Genomic DNA, 19,313 nt, shown 5'->3' with positions numbered 1-19,313 from the left:
TCCAAGATCAGATTCTTCTACTGATTTGGGCCACTAACCAACCATATTGGGCTTTGGATTTTCATTTTTCTTAAGTTCATAAAGGGATAATTACATCACAAAGTTTTCAACTTTTTTATTTTTATATTGTGGAATTTTATAAAAAAAATACTATGTAAGTTTTATATTGTGTACTGTATTAAGTTTTCACTATTATTTTACGGTTATTTTTTAGTTATTTCACTGTTGTTTTTAATTGTTCTATTTTATGTTCTACTATTGTTTTATAAAAATACAATAATTTTAAAAAATTTCCATGTCACATTATTTTTATAAAAGTCAACCCAAATTTATAGAATTTTTGTAAGTTTTCCTTTCATAAAAAATCAATTGTTCTATTTTATATCACCTTCACGATTTCCATTCAAAAATGTTACTTTTATTTTAAATAATCTTTTTTATATATCCAATATATACAACTGAAATCTCTGAAAATATAAATCATATTATGAGATTATTATATTCTTTAAAGGTTTTAATCTTTTTAAATTTGGACGAGTGATGTATCAATATAACATGCATACAAAAATATGTAATATACTACTAGTGCCCAATAGTATTTTTATTAAGAAATATATACAGCTTCCTAAATAATTTACAAAATCATATTTGAATTTGTTACTATACTAGTCCCCCGAAGGACTCATCCTAACAAAAATATCCTTTTTTTTCTCTCTCTGTGTTTCTCGAATTTGGATTTCACCCCCATTTCCCAACCCCTATCTTCATCACTAGACCAACATCTTAGCTACATCCTCTCAGCCACAAGTCAACTTCTTAACGTCGTTATGAATTTAGGAAGTATATCTGATAAATGAATTTCAATTTCCCATTTGGAAGTCCTTACAGAAAGTGGACAACACTATTACTAATTAAAGGCTTATTTACAGCAAAAATTCTATTAACCAAGTTTCTTTCTCTTCACAACATTTTTAACCATTACTTTCTGTCATTTTTGAGTGTCTCCAATTGTCTCCGTTTTTATTATATATGGTGGTAATGGAGTTCTCCTTGCAAAATGAAAAACCCATCAATCTTTTCTGTATGAGATGTATAGTAAATTATACATACATATATATAATTCTATCATTCATCGTAATCCTCAAAGGGTGAATGATCTCTTTGTAAACAGTTCGAATGGACCACTCCATTTTTAAGAACAATGGTACAATAACATGTTAGTTTGTACTTTGTACAGATGACAAAAATTAGTATTCCAACACTTCGATTCATCAGGCTCTCATTGCACCTCAACAATCACATTCATTTCTCCCCCACCAAGATTTTGGATATAAATGCTTCCATTGGGGTATATATATCAGTCACATTCCATATGAAGCGCCAAGACATGAAGAACTCCATATACCAACTCCAAATTTGCTTGCCCTGCATTCCCTGCTGAGAACATATAAACCTTCTTATTCACCTCAATCCAGCTTTGCCCAGGAATTTTCTTCAAACCCTTTGTCTTCGCTGAGATCCTCACTTTAGCAGATTCCTCCCACTTCCCACTTGCAGCATAAATATTTGACAGCAGCATGTAGCTCCCGGTCGATTCCAAGTTGATCTGGTGAAAAATGTGCTCTGTAGTTTCCTCTGTGACACATGTGTTCTTGTACATTCTACACGAGTTCAAAAGAGCACTCCAAACGCAAGCATTTGGTTTCATTGGCATGTTTTTAATGATGTTGTTTGCTTCTTGAAGTAGCCCAGCACGACCAAGAAGATCCACCATGCAAGAATAGTGCTCCATCTGGGGTTCTATTCCATAAACTTTACTCATCTGATTGAAAAGAGAACGACCCTCATCGATAAGCCCTGCATGACTACATGCAGAAAGGATAGCCACAAAGGTGACATTATCTGGCTTGAATCCAGAGTTAATCATCTGATCAAAAACTCTCAGAGCATTCTGACCGATTCCTTGAATCCCATAACCGGTGATCATGGAATTCCATGAAATCAAGTCCTTAGTATCTAAATTCTCAAATATTAGCTGCCCGTCTTTAAAACTTCCACATTTCGTGTACATGTTGATCAATCCGTTTCCAACCAGAATGTTATCATCCATCATAGCCCTAATAACATTGCCATGAATTTCCCTTCCAAGATTTAGAGCAGCTAACTCGGCACAGACAGATAAAATGCTACAGATTGTCACACTATTGGCCCTTACTGTCGTTAGCTGCATTCTCCTAAAGAGTTCAAGAGACTCCTCTCCTCGCCCCTTGGAAGCAAAACCACCAATTACAGCACTCCAACTTATGATATTAGGCCTCACTTGTGGATAACCATTTGATTTCTCCAACTGAATAAAAATTTCATAAGCCTCATCACATAAACCAGATTCAGCATAAGACGATATCAAAGCATTCCAACTCACTATATTCTTGGTTTTCATCTCCAAAAATGACTTCTGTGCATGTTCAACATCTCTGCATTTTCCATACATACAAATTAAAGCATTTTTGGCAAACAAGTAATGTTCAAAACCACCTTTTATGACATAAGCATGGATCATCTTCCCCTTGTTAACCTCAGCCAAGTCAGCACATACAGATAACACTACAGCAAGAGCTTCAGCAGTTGCCCCAAGTCCTCTCAACCTCATCAGACCAAACAACTCCATGGTTTCTTCATGTTTCCCACATCGAGCATGACTCGACAACAATGACGTCCACGTAACAGAATTTGGCTGGAAACCTTCCAACTCCATCCTGTGAAACATCTTAGTAGCACCACCATAGTCATGGTTAAAGGCATAACCTGAAATCATAGTGTTCCAAGAAACATAGCTTCTAATAGACATGCCATCAAACACATGAGACGCATCTTTCATTTGGCCAAGCTTTCCGTACATTCCTAACATTTCATTCACCACATGGAGATTATTTTTAAAACCCATTTGCAACACACGACAATGAATTCTCTTGCACAAAAACAAATCACCAATAAACGTGCAAGCCCTAATTACCAATGGAAAAGTAAAACCATCAGCCCAAACTCCAAACTTGAGCATTTTGTCATACAGTTCAACTGCTTCGATATAAAACCCATTACTAACATTAGCTCTCACAATTGAATTCCACAAAAGCATGTTCTTGCTACTGGTCTCAACCGGGAAGTTGTCAAAAACCTTCTGGGAATCCTCAACGAGTCCAAAACGGGAATAGACCGAGACAAGTCGAGCAGCCAAGAACCCAGACGAGTTCCCACCAGTGAGAAACACTTGACCATGAACTTGTTTGCATTGTTGGGTTGTAACGCATTGTCCGAGAAGGTAATCAAAGAAGTCAATAAGTTCATTATGAGTGCCATTATAAGATGGTTGTAGTTGGAGTGAGCTTTGAATATTATGGTGGGCAACAGAGAACGAACGAGTAAAAATTGATAGGAAACGGAAATGGGACTGAGTAAAAGATAAAGAGGTCGACAAGAAACGTTGAGCTGAGGATTTTAGCATGAAGGTGATGAATTTGAAAATCTAGCCGTTGCCACTTTCTGAGTTCTGATTTGCCCATATCAATTATATAAATATATATATATGCCCAAAATCAAATGGCTCCTAAAGTCCCATCAAGGTGCCGAATTTAGCAATCTTTGTAAAATGCCGAAATGGCTCGGTAAGTAAAACGAATGTAAGAACTAGAAAAAGCCAAAATTTTCCTCATAATAGAGGTTTAGGACCTTAGTGAAGCTTTTTTTTATTTAATTCATTCTGATAAAAAAATATATAGCAAGTGTATAAACCCGAAAACTCGACGGTGTAACTTGACAATAAGGAAAAACAAAATTAGAGCAAGTGTTGGTTAATTAATTTTGTTAACTCTTTATTTATATAAGTGAATAATGTCTCATTAACTTGGATTGAATTTTCTTTTAAATTCCTTATTTTGTTATTAATAAATAGTTATTATATATTTTTAAAGACTTATTGCTCTTCTATTTGTCACCAGATCAATTATATTTATTATAATTTTACTTTTTAGCAATCTACATTTAGAAAATCTTCTTTCTATTTTAATGTTTGGTATCTATGTTTTGTGTTTAGCTTTTTTCAAGAATCAAACTTATTTTAATTCTCAGTATTATAGAAAGTTTTTTCGTCTTCAAACTTATTTTGGTGTACTAAATCTATCCATTAGTTGTATAACTTTGATGATTTTTACCATTAAATATTTTAGTCTAAAATGTGAGATTTTTAGTATTAATAATTTATTAAATTGATTAATTAGAATTTCCTTTCTTATATTAATTAGCATTTTTACTATTGTTTGAATATTTAATTTTTTGAACTTTTGTTATTTATATTTTGTATATTAAGTTTTCTGAAATTAAGATTCTTTATTAAGGTTTTTTAGCATAGACATTAATGGTTCATATATTATTTCAACTTTTATAATATTTTTCCATATTTTATTGCTTATTTGAATGTTCATTAGTATTATTTATTTTTAATTAGTTTTATTTTTAAAGTCTAATTTATTATGTAGTTGTATTATTATTAATTTTTAGTAAGTTATATAATCTTTTGTTTTATACTATAATTTTAAAAATAGTTTATACTGTTTTTAAGCCTATTTATGTATATTTATAGTATTTTTACTTTTGTTTTTCTGTAATTATAAATAAAGTCAAATAAAAATATTTAAAGTATATGGATTAATTATTTATTTTACCTTATTTCAAAATTATATATTAAAGTATATTTATTATATTTATTTTATTTATGGTTTCTCACTCAATAATTTTATAAAGATTTATAGTTTTTATGCCTTTTACGGGTATTTTTGTGCCTTTTACGGCTTTCGTGCCATTTTTTGTGGCTTGCCCTTAATTGTTTAGGGTAGTTTTGTGGTACAGTCAATGGACAAGAGAAGTGATCCATTTTGTGCTCTTGGCTTCTACATCAACGAACTTTCAGTTTTGACAGATAAGTTTTTAAGTCATTTTTGTTTTATATTATAATATGGATTATTTATTATCTTTTTTATTTTAACTATTTTTTATTAAATTATGTAGTAATAAAGTCTTATTTATTGTTTTTGTAGGTCAATTTTGTGGAGGGCCTACCACTATAGAGACTTTGTCGGGTAAGTTTAATTCAAAGATTGTCTCTTCTAATACCTGTTGTTGCTTGGTGTTGTTTGTTTTTCAGCTATCAACAAAGGAAGGGTGTTTAAATGAGTTGTGGGTGCTGTTTGAGGATCTTATAGCTTTATTGTCTAAATTTCCGGGGGCAGTTTTGTCCCATGTGGCTTGCGATAAGAAATTCTGCAGCTCATGGTTTGGCAAAGCATGCCCTTCGGTTAGACGATGAGCTATCCTGGTCCGAGGAGGTGCCGCCGCCGATTATGGATAGCCGCTTTGTTAATCATGTGTGATTTTGATCACCGCGTCAAAAAAAAAAACAAAATTGGAGCAAGTGTTTACCAGGTTCTTATAGTTAATGGATGAGGCCAATTTTGAAGCTATTCGATACATGAGCCCATTAATCGAGGTCGAAGACGGTGTGAACAATCGAGACCGTAGAGAGAGAACAAGAAGAAGCTTTTTTTTTTTTTTTGAATAGAAGAAGTTTCATTTTCTGGGTTTATTTATTTATTTTTTGAAACATGTTTCTGGGTTTATTTAAATTTTTCTTACATTTTTACTATTTTTCATAAAAAAAAAATAACACGAAAATTACAAAAAGCTACATAAAAATTACATTAAAATAATATCAAATAACATCAAAACAACAACAAAAAATAATATACGAATAAAATTTTCTGTAAAATAATATACGAATAATAACATCAAAACAACAACAACAACAACTGTTGCTCCTAAAATCGCCCAATATACGTGGACCAGTCAGGAAGGGACACGTGGATCAAATTACTTGAGAAGAACTGCTAAGTCCTTGTATGACACCAGGAAGCGTTATTCGCATGGGTCCCGGAAGATGCACCCGGAGTACAAGGTACTCCCGGAAGCGAGCATAGCTTAAAGGCACTCCGGGATGTGTCAGGTCTCTCTCGAGAAGTCGAGTCGCATTTAATGCCGCATGGGAGGAAGCGTGTTGGGACTGTAACACGCAATAAAGTCTGACGGCACAACCCCCAAACAGCAGCGCTACAGTAATGATCATTTAAGTCTAGCGACGGCTACTCTGCGAAGAGTCACGTCAATCATAAGACAAAAAGGACATTCTCCATAAAAACCCTACAGCATCTAGGGATTTGACCATGCATCACCCATGGTATATTCATCGGAAATGCCCAACTTTATGGAGACTTACAGACACATGTGTAAGAACAATTCTAGGGATTGCCCCACTAAAACACTATAAATACCCCCTCAAAGCTCATTTAATGGGGTCGGAGAATCTTGGCTGCTTAAGAGCAAACAGAGAAAAAACTCACCAAGAACATTCTTTGTATTAAAGAGAGAAACATTCTCCCAAGTGTAGAATCTGTATTAAAGACATCCATAAATATCAGTGGCTCGTGGACTAAGGCTCATTAACGCCCCAACCACGTAAAAAGTCTTCATCTCGCTTTCTTACAGCTCATTATTATATTCATATTTTATTAGTTGCCGAAAACCTCGGTCAACATTTTGGTGCTTTCATTGAGAGCTGAGGAAAGCTGCTTCACAACAAGCATTTAACTTCACAACAATGGTGGAGACAAGAGCTACACGTCACCCTCGCCCTCTAGAAGACGCTCAAGATCCCAATGAAGAGGATGTAGCCTCAAGGGCAGCAGAGGAGTCCGAGGAAGAAGTTCCAGATGAAAACCGCGAGGAACACCTCGACGAATACGCTTACGATGATGGAAGCTACCAAGAGCTGGTGCTCCTCAGACAAAAAGCCATCGATCACGAAGCTGAGATCGAAGCTCAGAAAGTGCAAAATCAAAAGATGCATGAGGTGATGCTAGCCATGCAAAAAGCCATGGAGGCAGCTGGCATTCACGTGCATCCCAAGGCAATGGCCGCTGGACCCGATGGGGAGCCAGCTACGTCTTCGCCCAATTCCCAGCAGCAAAGGCCTAGGGAACCTAGCCCTATAAGGCACCCTGCTGAGGAAAACCCAACAAAACACCCTACTTCTGCCCCTGGTCGAAAGAAAAAGGCGCAGGATCCGCGTAAGGTCCGCTCAGATTTCCCTAAAGGGAAAGGTCCGCAGAGGGGCAAGCCCCAAAGAGGGAGTCTTGGCCCTCAGGATCGAGGGGACCGAAAAAGCGTTTCCGTGCACCAGGAACCGGGGGGTAGAGGCAGAGGAGGACAGAGATGTCCACCCGTCGATTTGAGAAATCAAATCAATGGGAATCAAGGAGACCTCCGGGATCACCTTGATCAAAAAAGATACAGACCCGAAGTCTCCTCGGGTACTGTAAACGAAGGGATTATGGCAGAGCTTGCCATCCTTCGAAAAGATATTGCCCGAGTCTCCCGGAGGCAGAAGGGAGATGACTCCGACTCGGACAGTGAGGACCGGGAGCCCTGTGCCAAGCATATCCTGGAGGCGGAGCTCCCTAAAAACTTCAAAATGCCCGAAATGGCGGCATATACTGGGAACTCCGACCCCAGTGATCACCTGTCACGATTCAACCGAGTCATGACAGTCATGCGGGTCAGCAATGACGCCAAATGCCTATGCTTCCCCCTCACTCTGAGCGGTTCGGCGGAGGAGTGGTTCAAGAAACTAGAACCAGGATCGGTGGGATGTTGGAACAAACTCCAAACCAACTTCCGGAGACAATTTGTCGCCGCCAGGAAGGTCAATTTGGAGGTTAGTGCCTTGACTAACATCAAGCAACTACCCACCGAGACCTTGAAGAATTACATCAAGAGGTTCCGAGAGGAGGCCTCGAAGACCAAGAAGGTTGACGACGGACAACAGCTTGCGCTTCTCCAAGCAGGAATCCGTACTGGGACTCCCTTCTGGAACGAATTACAGCAAGAAGGCGCTGCTAGCCTTCAGGACTTCCAGAAGCGAGTCCAAAAATATATTAACCTCGAAGAAGCCCAGATCGTGGCTTACGGAGGCTATTATCCCACCGGGATAGCAGGGTACATGCCAGGAGTATCGCCCTCGGGTACTGTCCCGACCGCGACCCCTCCGGTTAGTGGCATACAGTTTTCTGCCACTCCCGGGTACAACCAAGGCCAAGCTCTGCCCCCGGCATCTTCCCATTACGGCAATCCGTCCGGGGTGAATGGACGGGCTCCTTCACAGGCTGCCCCAACCGCTAGCTTAACAGGCCCTACTCAAGGGTCTAGAAGCAAGAGGTCTTCCAAGGGCAGCACCCGAACGGGAGAAGCGTCAGAAGGGGTACACACCCCAATACACCCGGTACACGTAGCTCACGGACTCTCGTAAACGTGTCTATTTTGCCACAAGGCAGAATACGCATTACGGAGACCCCAGCCATTGTACAGGGACAGCTCCCGGAGAGATCCGAGCAAAAGGTGCGAATATCACAACGACATCGGCCACAGCACCAACGAGTGTAAAAATCTCAAAGATGAGATTGAGAATCTGATCCGGTTGGGCCACCTCTACGAGTGGATCAAGAATAGGTTACCCCACCTTAACCCGGGGCGGTGGCGGGGTATGCCTTCGGGAACACCGGGGGTACAGCAGGAGTATTGCCTCCAGCTGCTCCCGCAGGTGACACCCAGCATATACCCGGACTACCGCCTCGGCCTAATGGACGGGTAGCCATGATCTCCGGAGGTCCCCATATCGGAGGAAACACTCGAAAGGAGCGAAAGAGATATGCCGAGGCCGCAAGGCACAGTGAGGTGTGGGAGGTCACTCAACTCCCAGCTCAAAGGCCTCGGCTAATGGACCAACCCATAACGTTCACGGAAGAAGACGCCAAGACGGTGCGTTTTCCTCATCACGACCCGCTGGTCATAGAGACCCCCATTGCAAATAAAGTGGTGGCCAGGGTCCTGATTGATAATGGAAGTTCCGTGAACTTGCTCTTCAAAGAGGCCTTCACTGCGATAGGGTTGACCGACCGGGACCTCTCTCCTAGCGGATCGCAGCTCACAGGGTTTAACGGGACAACTCTAATCCCGATGGGAAAAGTCAGGCTCCCAGTTACCCTGTGCCCGGACACTCCACAGAGCACGTTTAAGTATTGCACCTTCGTGGTGGTAGACTGTCCAACAGCCTACAACGCAATCTTAGGCCGACCGGCCCTCGTCGACTTTGGTGCAATAACTTCTATCCGACACCTATGCCTAAAATTTCCTACCCAGGAAGCCGGAGTCGGAACGGTGAGGGGAAACCAAGGAGAGGCCAGGCAATGTTACAACGTTGCCACCCACTTGCCAGTGCTCATGGTCCGGGGGCCCCCTGAAGTAGAGAAGGCTGAAGAAGACGAGTTGGATCCTCGTATAGGATCCGAAAGGGTCGTAGAACCAATGGAGGACGTCGAAGAGATACCAGTGTGCGACGACGACTCCACCAAAGTACTCCGGATAGGGAGAGGCCTAGATCCGGAGGAAAAGGATAAAATAATAAAAACACTGAAGGGCGCCATTGATGTTTTTGCATGGCGCCAAGAGGACATGACCGGCATCAGCCCTCATGTCATCACCCATGTCCTCAACGTCAACCCGGACATGCCTCCTATACAACAAAAGAGACGCCCGCTCGACTCGGCGAAAGCCGAGGCCTTAGAGAAAGAGGTGGATAAACTTTTGTCCAATAGCATGATCCGCGACGTATACTATCCGGAATGGCTAGCCAATCCGGTCCTGGTGCCCAAGCCAAACGGGACTTGGAGGGTTTGCATAGATTTCACAGATCTAAACAAAGCCTGCCCAAAGGACTGCTTTCCGCTGCCCAGGATTGACCAGATGGTGGACGCCACCTCCGGATTCAAACTGCTATCTTTCATGGATGCCTATGCTGGGTACAATCAAATAAAGATGCATACGGCAGACCAGGAGTGCACTATCTTCAGGACCGATAAGGGGGTATACTGTTACCTAGTCATGCCTTTCGGACTGAAAAACGCCGGAGCAACCTATCAAAGAATGGTTAACCGGATGTTTAAAAGCCTCCTGGGACGAAACATGGAAGTATATGTAGACGACATGCTCGTCAAATCCAAAGCATGCAATAGCCATGCAAACGACTTAGAAGAATGTTTCGAAGTCGTCCGAAGATACGGCATGAAGCTCAATCCGAAGAAGTGTACCTTCGGAGTCAAGTCGGGAAAATTCCTGGGCTTCATAGTCAGCCAAAGGGGGATTGAGGCGAACCCGGAGAAAATCCAAGCTCTCTTGGACATGCCATCCCCCAAGAAACATAAGGACGTGCAAAGTTTGACCGGAAAGGTGGCCGCATTGAGCCGTTTTATCTCACGATCCACGGACAAGTGCATACCCTTCTTCAACATACTGAAGAAATGCCAAAAGTTCGAATGGACGGACGAATGCGAGGAGGCATTCAAAAGGTTAAAAGACCATATGGCCAAACCTCCTATCCTATCAAAGCCCGTCCTTGGAGAAGACCTGTTCCTTTACTTGGCGGTCTCCGAACATGCGGTCAGTGCTGCATTGGTCCGGGAGGAAGAAAAGATCCAGCATCCCGTGTACTATGTTAGTAAACGCATGATAGGGGCCGAGACAAGGTACCCGGTCATTGAAAAGCTAGTGTTCTGCCTCCTGATGGCATCGCGGAAGTTGAGACCATACTTCCAAGCCCATCCAATCGAGTTTTGACCAATCATCCACTCCGCAAGTCCTCCGTAAACCCGAAGCCTCCGAAGACTCCTCAAATGGGCAATGGAACCGAGTCGGTTGACTTGCATTACGTGCCCCGGATTTCTGTAAAAGGCCAAGCCTTGGCAGACTTCATCACCGAATGTAATGAAGCCGAGGCAACAGCCAATACTCCGGAGCCACCCATCCCCACTTGGAGAGTATTCGTGGATGGAGCTTCAAACGAAAACGGTTCGGGAGCCGGAGTGGCTATGATATCACCCACTGGGTTGCGGCTCCAGGCAGCACTCCGATTCAACTTCACAGCTTCGAATAATGAAGCCGAGTATGAGGCCCTGATAGCAGGACTAAAATTGGCTAAAGCTGTAGGAGCCAAGAGGGTGGAAATCTACAGTGATTCCCAGCTGGTCGTAAACCAAGTATCCGGAGAATACCAAACCCGCGGCGAAAGAATGGCCGCATACGTAACAATAGTCCGAGAACTGCCCCACGAGTTCACGGACTATAAAATAGAAAGAATCCCCCAAGAAAAGAACGCTCATGCGGACTGTCTGGCTAAGTTAGCCTCGGATAGTGAGATCGAAGAGCTGGGGGTAGTACCCGTGGAACGCTTGGCAGAGCCAAGCATCAAAATAAAAGAGACCACACAAACGGTTGGGCAAGAACCCAGCTGGATGGTCCCCATCATAAAATACATAACCACAGGTGAGTTGCCCCAAGAGAGGGCACTGTCTCGAAAGATTCAGTATCAGGCTCATCGTTATGTAATGATGGATCAAATTCTCTACCGGAGAGGACTCAGCATGCCTTATTTAAGGTGTGTATCGGACCCTGAAGCTAGACAAATCATGCTGGAGGTCCACGAAGGGTTCTGTGGAGATCATACGGGAGGACCCAGCCTCTCAAAGAAAATATTGAGGCAGGGATACTTCTGGCCAACAATGAAAAAAGATTGTATAGACTATGTCCAAAAGTGTGACTCGTGCCAAAGGTACGCGAACATACCGAGAGCTCCTCCAAATGAGATCACGCTGATGACAAGCCCCTGGCCCTTCGCGGTCTGGGGCATAGATCTCATCGGGTCTCTACCTACGGGAAAAGGAGGAGTAAAGTATGCAATAGTAGCAGAGACTACTTCACCAAATGGACGTAGGCCGAGCCTATGAAGACAATAACCGCTAAGAAGGCGTTGGACTTTGTTGTCAAAAACATAGTGTGTCGATACGGCTTACCTCACAAAATAGTCTCAGACAATGGAAAGCAATTTGATTGCGAGGAATTTACTGACTTCTGCAACCGACACGGAGTAGTGAAAAGCTTCTCCGCGGTAGCCCGGCCTCAAACAAACGGCCAGGCGGAGGCAGTCAATAAAATCCTAAAGGTCACCTTGAAAAAGAAGCTGCTGGCTTGTAAAAATAACTGCACGAAGAATTGCCAAGGGTATTGTGGGCCTACCGGACGACCCCCAGAACCACAACCGGTCACTCGCCGTTCTCAATGGCATACGGTTGTGAAGCAATGGTCCCGGTGGAAACATTATTCCCATCCCACAGGAGAACGACCTACGATCCGGCCACCAATCAGGCGCTGCTCCAAGAAGCTCTGGATCAAGTCGAAGAACTCCGGGATGAGTCCCAAATACGGATGGCCGCTTATCAAAAGAAGGTGACCAAGTATTTTAACTCCAAGGTTAAAAACAGAAAATTCGCTATCGGTGACATGGTCCTAAGAAGGGTCTTCCCACCACCCAAGAACCCGGAGTAGGGTACTTGGACCAAATTGGGAAGGACCATATGAAATCGAGGACGAAATCGGCTCTGGCACTTATAAATTGAAAAGAATGGACGGAACTACTGTCCCAAGAGCCTGGAATGCCGATCACCTCAGAAAATACTACCAGTAGCGAATTAAACTTAGCTTTTGTTCAAAGGGTTTGTACCGTCCAAATGTATGCCTCCTCTATATTAAATAAAGCTGAGTGCCTTAAAAACAAAGTTTCTATGCCACTCAGGGGGGTACTACTAGGGTATACCGCACGGACAAACAAAAACAAGCTAAGTAAAATATCCTGACCCAAAGGGCAGGTCAAGCTAAGTAAAATATCCTGACCCAAAGGGCAGGTCAAGCTAAGTAAAATATCCTGACCCAAAGGGCAGGTCAAAAACATGCGCAAAAATAAAGAGCGTAAGTATGAAATCCTGAGCCAAAGGACAGGTTGAAATATATAAAGTGTGGAAAAAAGATCGCACATATATATAAATAAAAAAAAATAAAATATCCTAGCCCGAAGGTTAGGTCATACACATATAAATGGCCCGGGGACAGGCCTTAAATTGTCTCCCCTTCAAATAAAAGCTGCCGCCTATAAGTAAATTGTTCTAAGGCAGCAGCAAGTATGTACAAAGAAAAAAAAAAAGAGTTATGAAAAGAACGGGTACAATGCAGGTCGGTAATATGGCGGCTCGGTCGGCCGCGGCGGAAGACGAGGTCCGATCCGTGCCTCAAGCTCAGCATCAAGTCTCTTCTTCTTCTCCCGAAATTTGGCAATCATGTCCTCGGGTTTGGGATAGAAAGAAAGCTTGATACTCTGATCGTTGGTGGCCCAAGCCATGTAGACACCATCATCAAAGCGCTTCGGGCACCGGGCACAGGAGACGGGAGAAAGGAGCTCGGCCCTCTTGGCCTTCCCGATGGGCGGATCTTTGTAGTCCCGAAGCTCCTTCAACTCCGCAGCCAGAGCGGCCTTGGATTCGATATCCGACTGGTGAGTCTCCTCTAGAGACCTCACCTTGGCGGCCATTTCGTCCAAAGCCTCCCTGGCCTCCCGAAGGTCTCGCCTAGCCTTCTCGGCAGCCTCAGTCTGAGCCCTTAGCTCCTCCTGATGGTGGGCCTCCATCCTGCCTCTCCGCTGGGCCTCGGCCTGGATCATGTCCTCCGCCTGAGCCTCCCTCCGGATGGCCTCCTCCTCCCTGGCCTTGGCCCTCTCTTCCTTAGCCTTGGCCGCTGCTTCCTGGCGCTCGGCAGCCTCCTGGTAGATCTGCCTCTCCGCTGTAAGGTCTTGGAGGACCTTCTTGACGTCGTTCATGTCCCCAAAATCGGACAGAGCGAAGCCATGGCTTATGATGTTCTTGGAGAGGCGACCAGCCTCAGCTGCAAGCTGAACCATAACGGGATGTAAGGAAAAACTTCTCAAAGGAAGAAAACAAAATACAAACGCCAAAAAGGAAACGCAAGAAGTTGCAAAGTACTTACCACTGTGAGGGAATGGCTGAGGTCCTGGACTTGGAAGATGGAGTTCAGGGAAGCGCAAGTGGCAAACCGCTTGGGCGCACAGCGTGTAAGCTGAGAAGCGAACTCACCGGTCATTTCCGCGGCGAAGGGAGCCAGAGTGGGCCCTAGGAGGGGACGGAACCAGTCTGCCAAAGGATCCAGGTTGAGGTTCCACGGATCATGATAGTCCGGATGGTTAATACTCGCCTCAACCTCCGCTCGCAAAATCCTCCTAAGGGCCTCCACATCGGCATATCCCCGGGAGTACTCGTCCATAGCGTAGTTGTGTTTGGCTATGCGAAGCTCCTGCCTTGCCTCATCCCCCGGAATCGGGGTAAGCTCAATGCGAGGAGGAGCAGGATTTTCCTCCATCGGAGAAACCCCGCCGTCTAGGCCATGAGCGGGAGTGTCGGCCCTCCGAGGCCTCTTCGGCTCGTCCTGGGCGATCATCTTGCCCTTACGCTTGCGAATCAGAGCCACTTCAGACTCCTCCTCGTCCTCCTCTGCTACCACTGGAAGAGCTTGAGGCTCTCCAGCACCCTCGGCGGCTTCCTCCGAGAAGTCCCACCCTTTCCCCTGGCCTTCTCCCGGAAGCACCTCCTCGTCATCCACCAAGTCGATGGTTTCGGGAGGAGCGCCGGAGGAAACCTTCAAGGAAGGGGCCGGGGGAGAGGGGGTGAAAGCCGGAGGAGCCACCGGAGTATGGACCCCAGCCAGCTGTTCCAGGATGGCATCCATGGAGGTACCTGTTCCAATAAAACAAACAAGTGTTAAAAGTCCGTGAGAAACTACTTACAAAAAGGTGCAGCAAATAAACTACTCCTACCCGGACTCCCTAGTTCGGCCCTAGCAAAGTCCCGAACTTTAATGCTGGCAGCATCATCTCCAAGATAACTGTCCGAGGGCCGAAACCACCGGACGCTATGTAAGCCGACGGACCTAAGGGAATAGGTTCCGGAGGGCCGGGGCCCATCCGGGACCGACCTAGGTAATCTCCTAAGTTTGTAAAATAAAATTCCTTCAAATGATCCCCCCACCGGGTCGACGGCATCTTAAACCTACGGAGACGCTCGTCGAACCCTATGGGCCTACGACTTGTATATTCATCAACGGAAGGGACATATTGAATTATCAAAGGAGACTTACCACCAGCACCAGAAGTGCTAGCACCGGGAGCGCCCGAATTTGGTTCGGGGACTGAAGGCTGAGGCCGGGAAGTCTGGTTCTCAGAAGAACCTTCAAGACGAAGGGGTCCCCCGACGGAAGGACCTCCAATCTCTTCTTGAAGTATCTTGTCAAAAAATTTAGCTTCGGACTTCCCGCCAATGGCTTGGCTCCTCCGCACCACCGGGCTCCCCACGCGAAGCCCTCTCCCAGAGGCAGCCTGGGCACTAGAATACGCCTTCTCCTGGGCCTTCCGGTAGAGATAATCTTGGTACTTCTTCTCTGCCGTAGCAATAAGCTCATCCCGGAAGGCCTTCTCCGCGACTGGCGCCCTCACGTTAGGGCAGATAACCTTGGAAAGGTTGGAGTCATCCACGGATTGGTGAGAAAGGATAAGTTTGGCCTTTCTACAATTCTCCGTGGTGACCAGGCCCCCGACGTCAAGATCGGCATTGTCATAGGAGGCGAAGGCTTGGGCCCTTCGAAGGAAAGCCTGAGTGGTAAGCGTCCGCTGGTAAGGTGGGATCCGCACCCACTCCGTGAGAAGCTCCGGATGGTCCACGGCCCTAAAACCGGAGGAGAAGAAAAATCGGTGGCGGTACTCCTTAACATGAGTCTGCCTGTTATACGGAACCTTCCCTTCGTTAGCAGGGTGGATCCGGAACCCATAAAAACCGTCCTTAAATTTGTCCCCTTTCTTGGGGACGGATACAAGTTCGTAAAAATACAAAATCTCCGCCGGGCTGGGAGACCCCCAGCCGCGTGCGGCGTAAAAAATAAATAAGCCTGAAAGCAGGCGGTAAGCTTGAGGAATAAGTTGGTATGGCGCAAGGCCGACAAATACAAGGAAATTAACAAAATAATCCTGGAGCGGGAGCATTGCACCGGCCATCAGATGGGTCTGACTCCAGGCCCCGAAGCCATCATAGTTGAAGTTGGGCGTCTCCGAGTCACGGGGAGGCCGGTGGAAGGTCCCTGAAGTAGAGGGTTTGATTCCAGCTACGTTAATGATGTTCTCCAGCTGGTGAGGGCAGGTCAGGGTCGATCGAAGCTCGGCCGCCTCCCAGCCAGTGGCACGGGACTTGTACCCTTCCTGGGCAACAGGTCCCAGAGAAACCTCCTCCAGGGTGGCAATATTCTTCCCCTTCTTCTTCGAAGACTTCGAGCCAGAAGCAGACATGTTATGCTCTGAGAAAAACGAAAAGAAAAAACCCAGCAGTTAGGCCCCATATCAAACCCTAAACCAGAAAAAAGGGAGTGGGGGTCCCCTAACCGCTGGAAAGAGGCCCCCTCCGGACACGTGTCACCTGGGAAACTCGAAAGAGAATCCCTGAACAAGTGTCGGGTGCAGTAAAATCGCAGTAAAAGTGGTTTTGCAAAAAGGAAAAGAAAAGTCTTCCTATGCCCTAAGCAATTGCTAAACGAAGGATACACGGCCTTCTTTAAACAAAACTGTACGCCTACAACTAATACAGTAAAACGTAAAAGCAGAACTCAAAGAACTCAGACACTCACACTCCAGGAATCTCTAAGTACGAACCCAGAAAACAAACGACATAAATGTAAGCATGTTAGTATCTAAAGGTGCGAAAAAACTTACAGTTGATTGTTGAACTGGGGGTACTGGGTATGGTTGAGCGAGAGTTGAGAAGCACTGGCGAAATCGAACACGGGAAGATTACAGAAAGTGTTTAAGTGTTAAGACGGTTTGTGCTACTTTGAGGAATTTTTCTCTCTGAGAAATTCGAGCAAAGATGGTAAGGAATGGAAAGTAACCGAAATGAAGGAAAGGTGGTGGCTTTTATAGGCAAAAATGCATGAGGAACAGGCGTCTTCACCTACCAATCGTACGGCAGGGGAAACGCACGATTCGAATTCCCAAAAGATCAACGGGCTAGATCAATCTACCATTAAGGCGGTGCAAACGTTTGAGTATCCGCCTGACACCATCAATGCGCCGCATCAATCATGGGGCGTGAAACGAATCGACCTCTGCAAAAGTGAATCACTGCATTTAATGCCATTATTAGACACACCTTCACGCGCCCCAAGTCGTATCATAAGACCGAGGAGGCGGCTGGAAACATTCCTACGAACAAGCGTATTGTCGCATTAAATAACATCATTTAATGTGCCCCCACGCGCTCGAGACACGAGCTGGGGAAACAAGGAGTCAACTGGAGACACTCGAACAAGCCTTGGTTTATTTTTACTAAGTAAACAAGGCTTGGGGGGTAAATGTTGCTCCTAAAATCGCCCAATATACGTGGACCAGTCAGGAAGGGACACGTGGATCAAATTACTTGAGAAGAACTGCTAAGTCTTTGTATGACACCAGGAAGCGTTATTCGCATGGGTCCCGGAAGATGCACCCGGAGTACAAGGTACTCCCGGAAACGAGCATAGCTTAAAGGCACTCCGGGATGTGTCAGGTCTCTCTCGAGAAGTCGAGTCGCATTTAATGCCGCATGGGAGGAAGCGTGTTGGGACTGTAACACGCAATAAAGTCTGACGGCACAACCCCCAAACAGCAGCGCTACAGTAATGATCATTTAAGTCTAGCGACGGCTACTCTGCGAAGAGTCACGTCAATCATAAGACAAAAAGGACATTCTCCATAAAAACCCTACAGCATCTAGGGATTTGACCATGCATCACCCATGGTATATTCATCGGAAATGCCCAACTTTATGGAGACTTACAGACACATGTGTAAGAACAATTCTAGGGATTGCCCCACTAAAACACTATAAATACCCCCTCAAAGCTCATTCAATGGGGTCGGAGAATCTTGGCTGCTTAAGAGCAAACAGAGAAAAAACTCACCAAGAACATTCTTTGTATTAAAGAGAGAAACATTCTCCCAAGTGTAGAATCTGTATTAAAGACATCCATAAATATCAGTGGCTCGTGGACTAAGGCTCATTAACGCCCCAACCACGTAAAAAGTCTTCATCTCGCTTTCTTACAGCTCATTATTATATTCATATTTTATTAGTTGCCGAAAACCTCGGTCAACAACAACAAATTAACGAGAATACAACATAAAAAGACCGTATTTTCTGTAAATAAAATCAAAAAAATCGTAAAAATTTTTAAAATTTTATAAAACCGTATTTTTATAATTTTTTTATTGTTTTTGTGTATTTGTGAAATAAGGCTGCAAGCTACTATTTTGGGCCACTTAAGCAATCATATTTGGGCTTTGAATTTTCATACTATTTCTTATGTTTTAAAAAATAACCAAATTGAAAAAAATTTAAAACTAACCATTTTAAATACTTGTAAAATAATCTCACTTATTTTACACTTTGCGACCATGATGATCACTTAATTCATGGTCAATTCTGTGACCATAAATAATTATTTCGCTAATAAATTTTTTTATAAAGTTATTTTACAAATAAAAATTTTCATAAACTTTATTTTTACAAAACACTCAACCAATTTTCCATAAAAAAAATTATTTTTTTTCACCACAAAAAGTTATAAAGTTATATCTATATTTTTGAGTTTGGTACAACTATCCCCTTCATTGAAATTTTGAGAGTAAAATTTTTCAAACTTTAGTTCCATTTTTACTTTTAGTATTTCATACATTTTGGTCAATTTAACAACAATGTGACTACCAACACAAATGTATACGTGACAGATTTTTATTAGTTCATTATTAAATTTTTATTTTTTTTCCTATTTCTTTTTTCTTTTCTTTTCTATTATTTTTTTTTTTTCATGTTCAATGTTATCACGACCACAATCCTCACAGTGTTACAACCACACCACTATTATATTATCACCATCACCATACCACTTTTACCACTACCGCTATCACTATTTTTCCTAAATCAAATAAAATTAGAAAAATTATTTAGAGCTACATCTATCATTACCACCACTGTCATTTTCTCTAAATCAAATATCACACAACTCAGTTAAAAAAATACCCTAAAATTAGATTCCACAAACAGATATAAACTTTATTCCACAATACTCAAATGAGTTTTATACAAAAATTAAATATGCAAAAACCTTAATCTACTACTAAAAACCTATCATTTAATCCACAACTTCTATTCAATGAACTAGAAATCACACCCTTACTTTAT

The 19,313-nt window shown here is 43.5% G+C and overlaps 1 protein-coding gene across 1 annotated transcript; it reads right to left on the bottom strand.

Moving 5' to 3' along the window:
* Positions 1-1,050: 1,050 nt before the first annotated feature.
* LOC115708283 (putative pentatricopeptide repeat-containing protein At1g17630) lies at positions 1,051-3,840 on the bottom strand. The gene has a single exon (XM_030636512.2). It carries the CDS (start codon positions 3,500-3,502, stop codon positions 1,358-1,360), a length of 2,145 nt encoding a protein of 714 aa, XP_030492372.2. The 5' UTR covers positions 3,503-3,840; the 3' UTR covers positions 1,051-1,357.
* Between the last annotated feature and the right edge of the window lie 15,473 nt (positions 3,841-19,313).

This window comes from Cannabis sativa, chromosome 1 (genome assembly GCF_029168945.1).
Source record: "Cannabis sativa cultivar Pink pepper isolate KNU-18-1 chromosome 1, ASM2916894v1, whole genome shotgun sequence".
NCBI lineage: Eukaryota > Viridiplantae > Streptophyta > Magnoliopsida > Rosales > Cannabaceae > Cannabis > Cannabis sativa.
This window is presented reverse-complemented; position numbering and strand designations above follow the sequence as displayed.

Bases quoted from the DNA above. Each gene is read 5' to 3' on its own strand.
- LOC115708283 (XM_030636512.2), bottom strand. From the start codon at position 3,502: ATGCTAAAATCCTCAGCTCAACGTTTCTTGTCGACCTCTTTATCTTTT.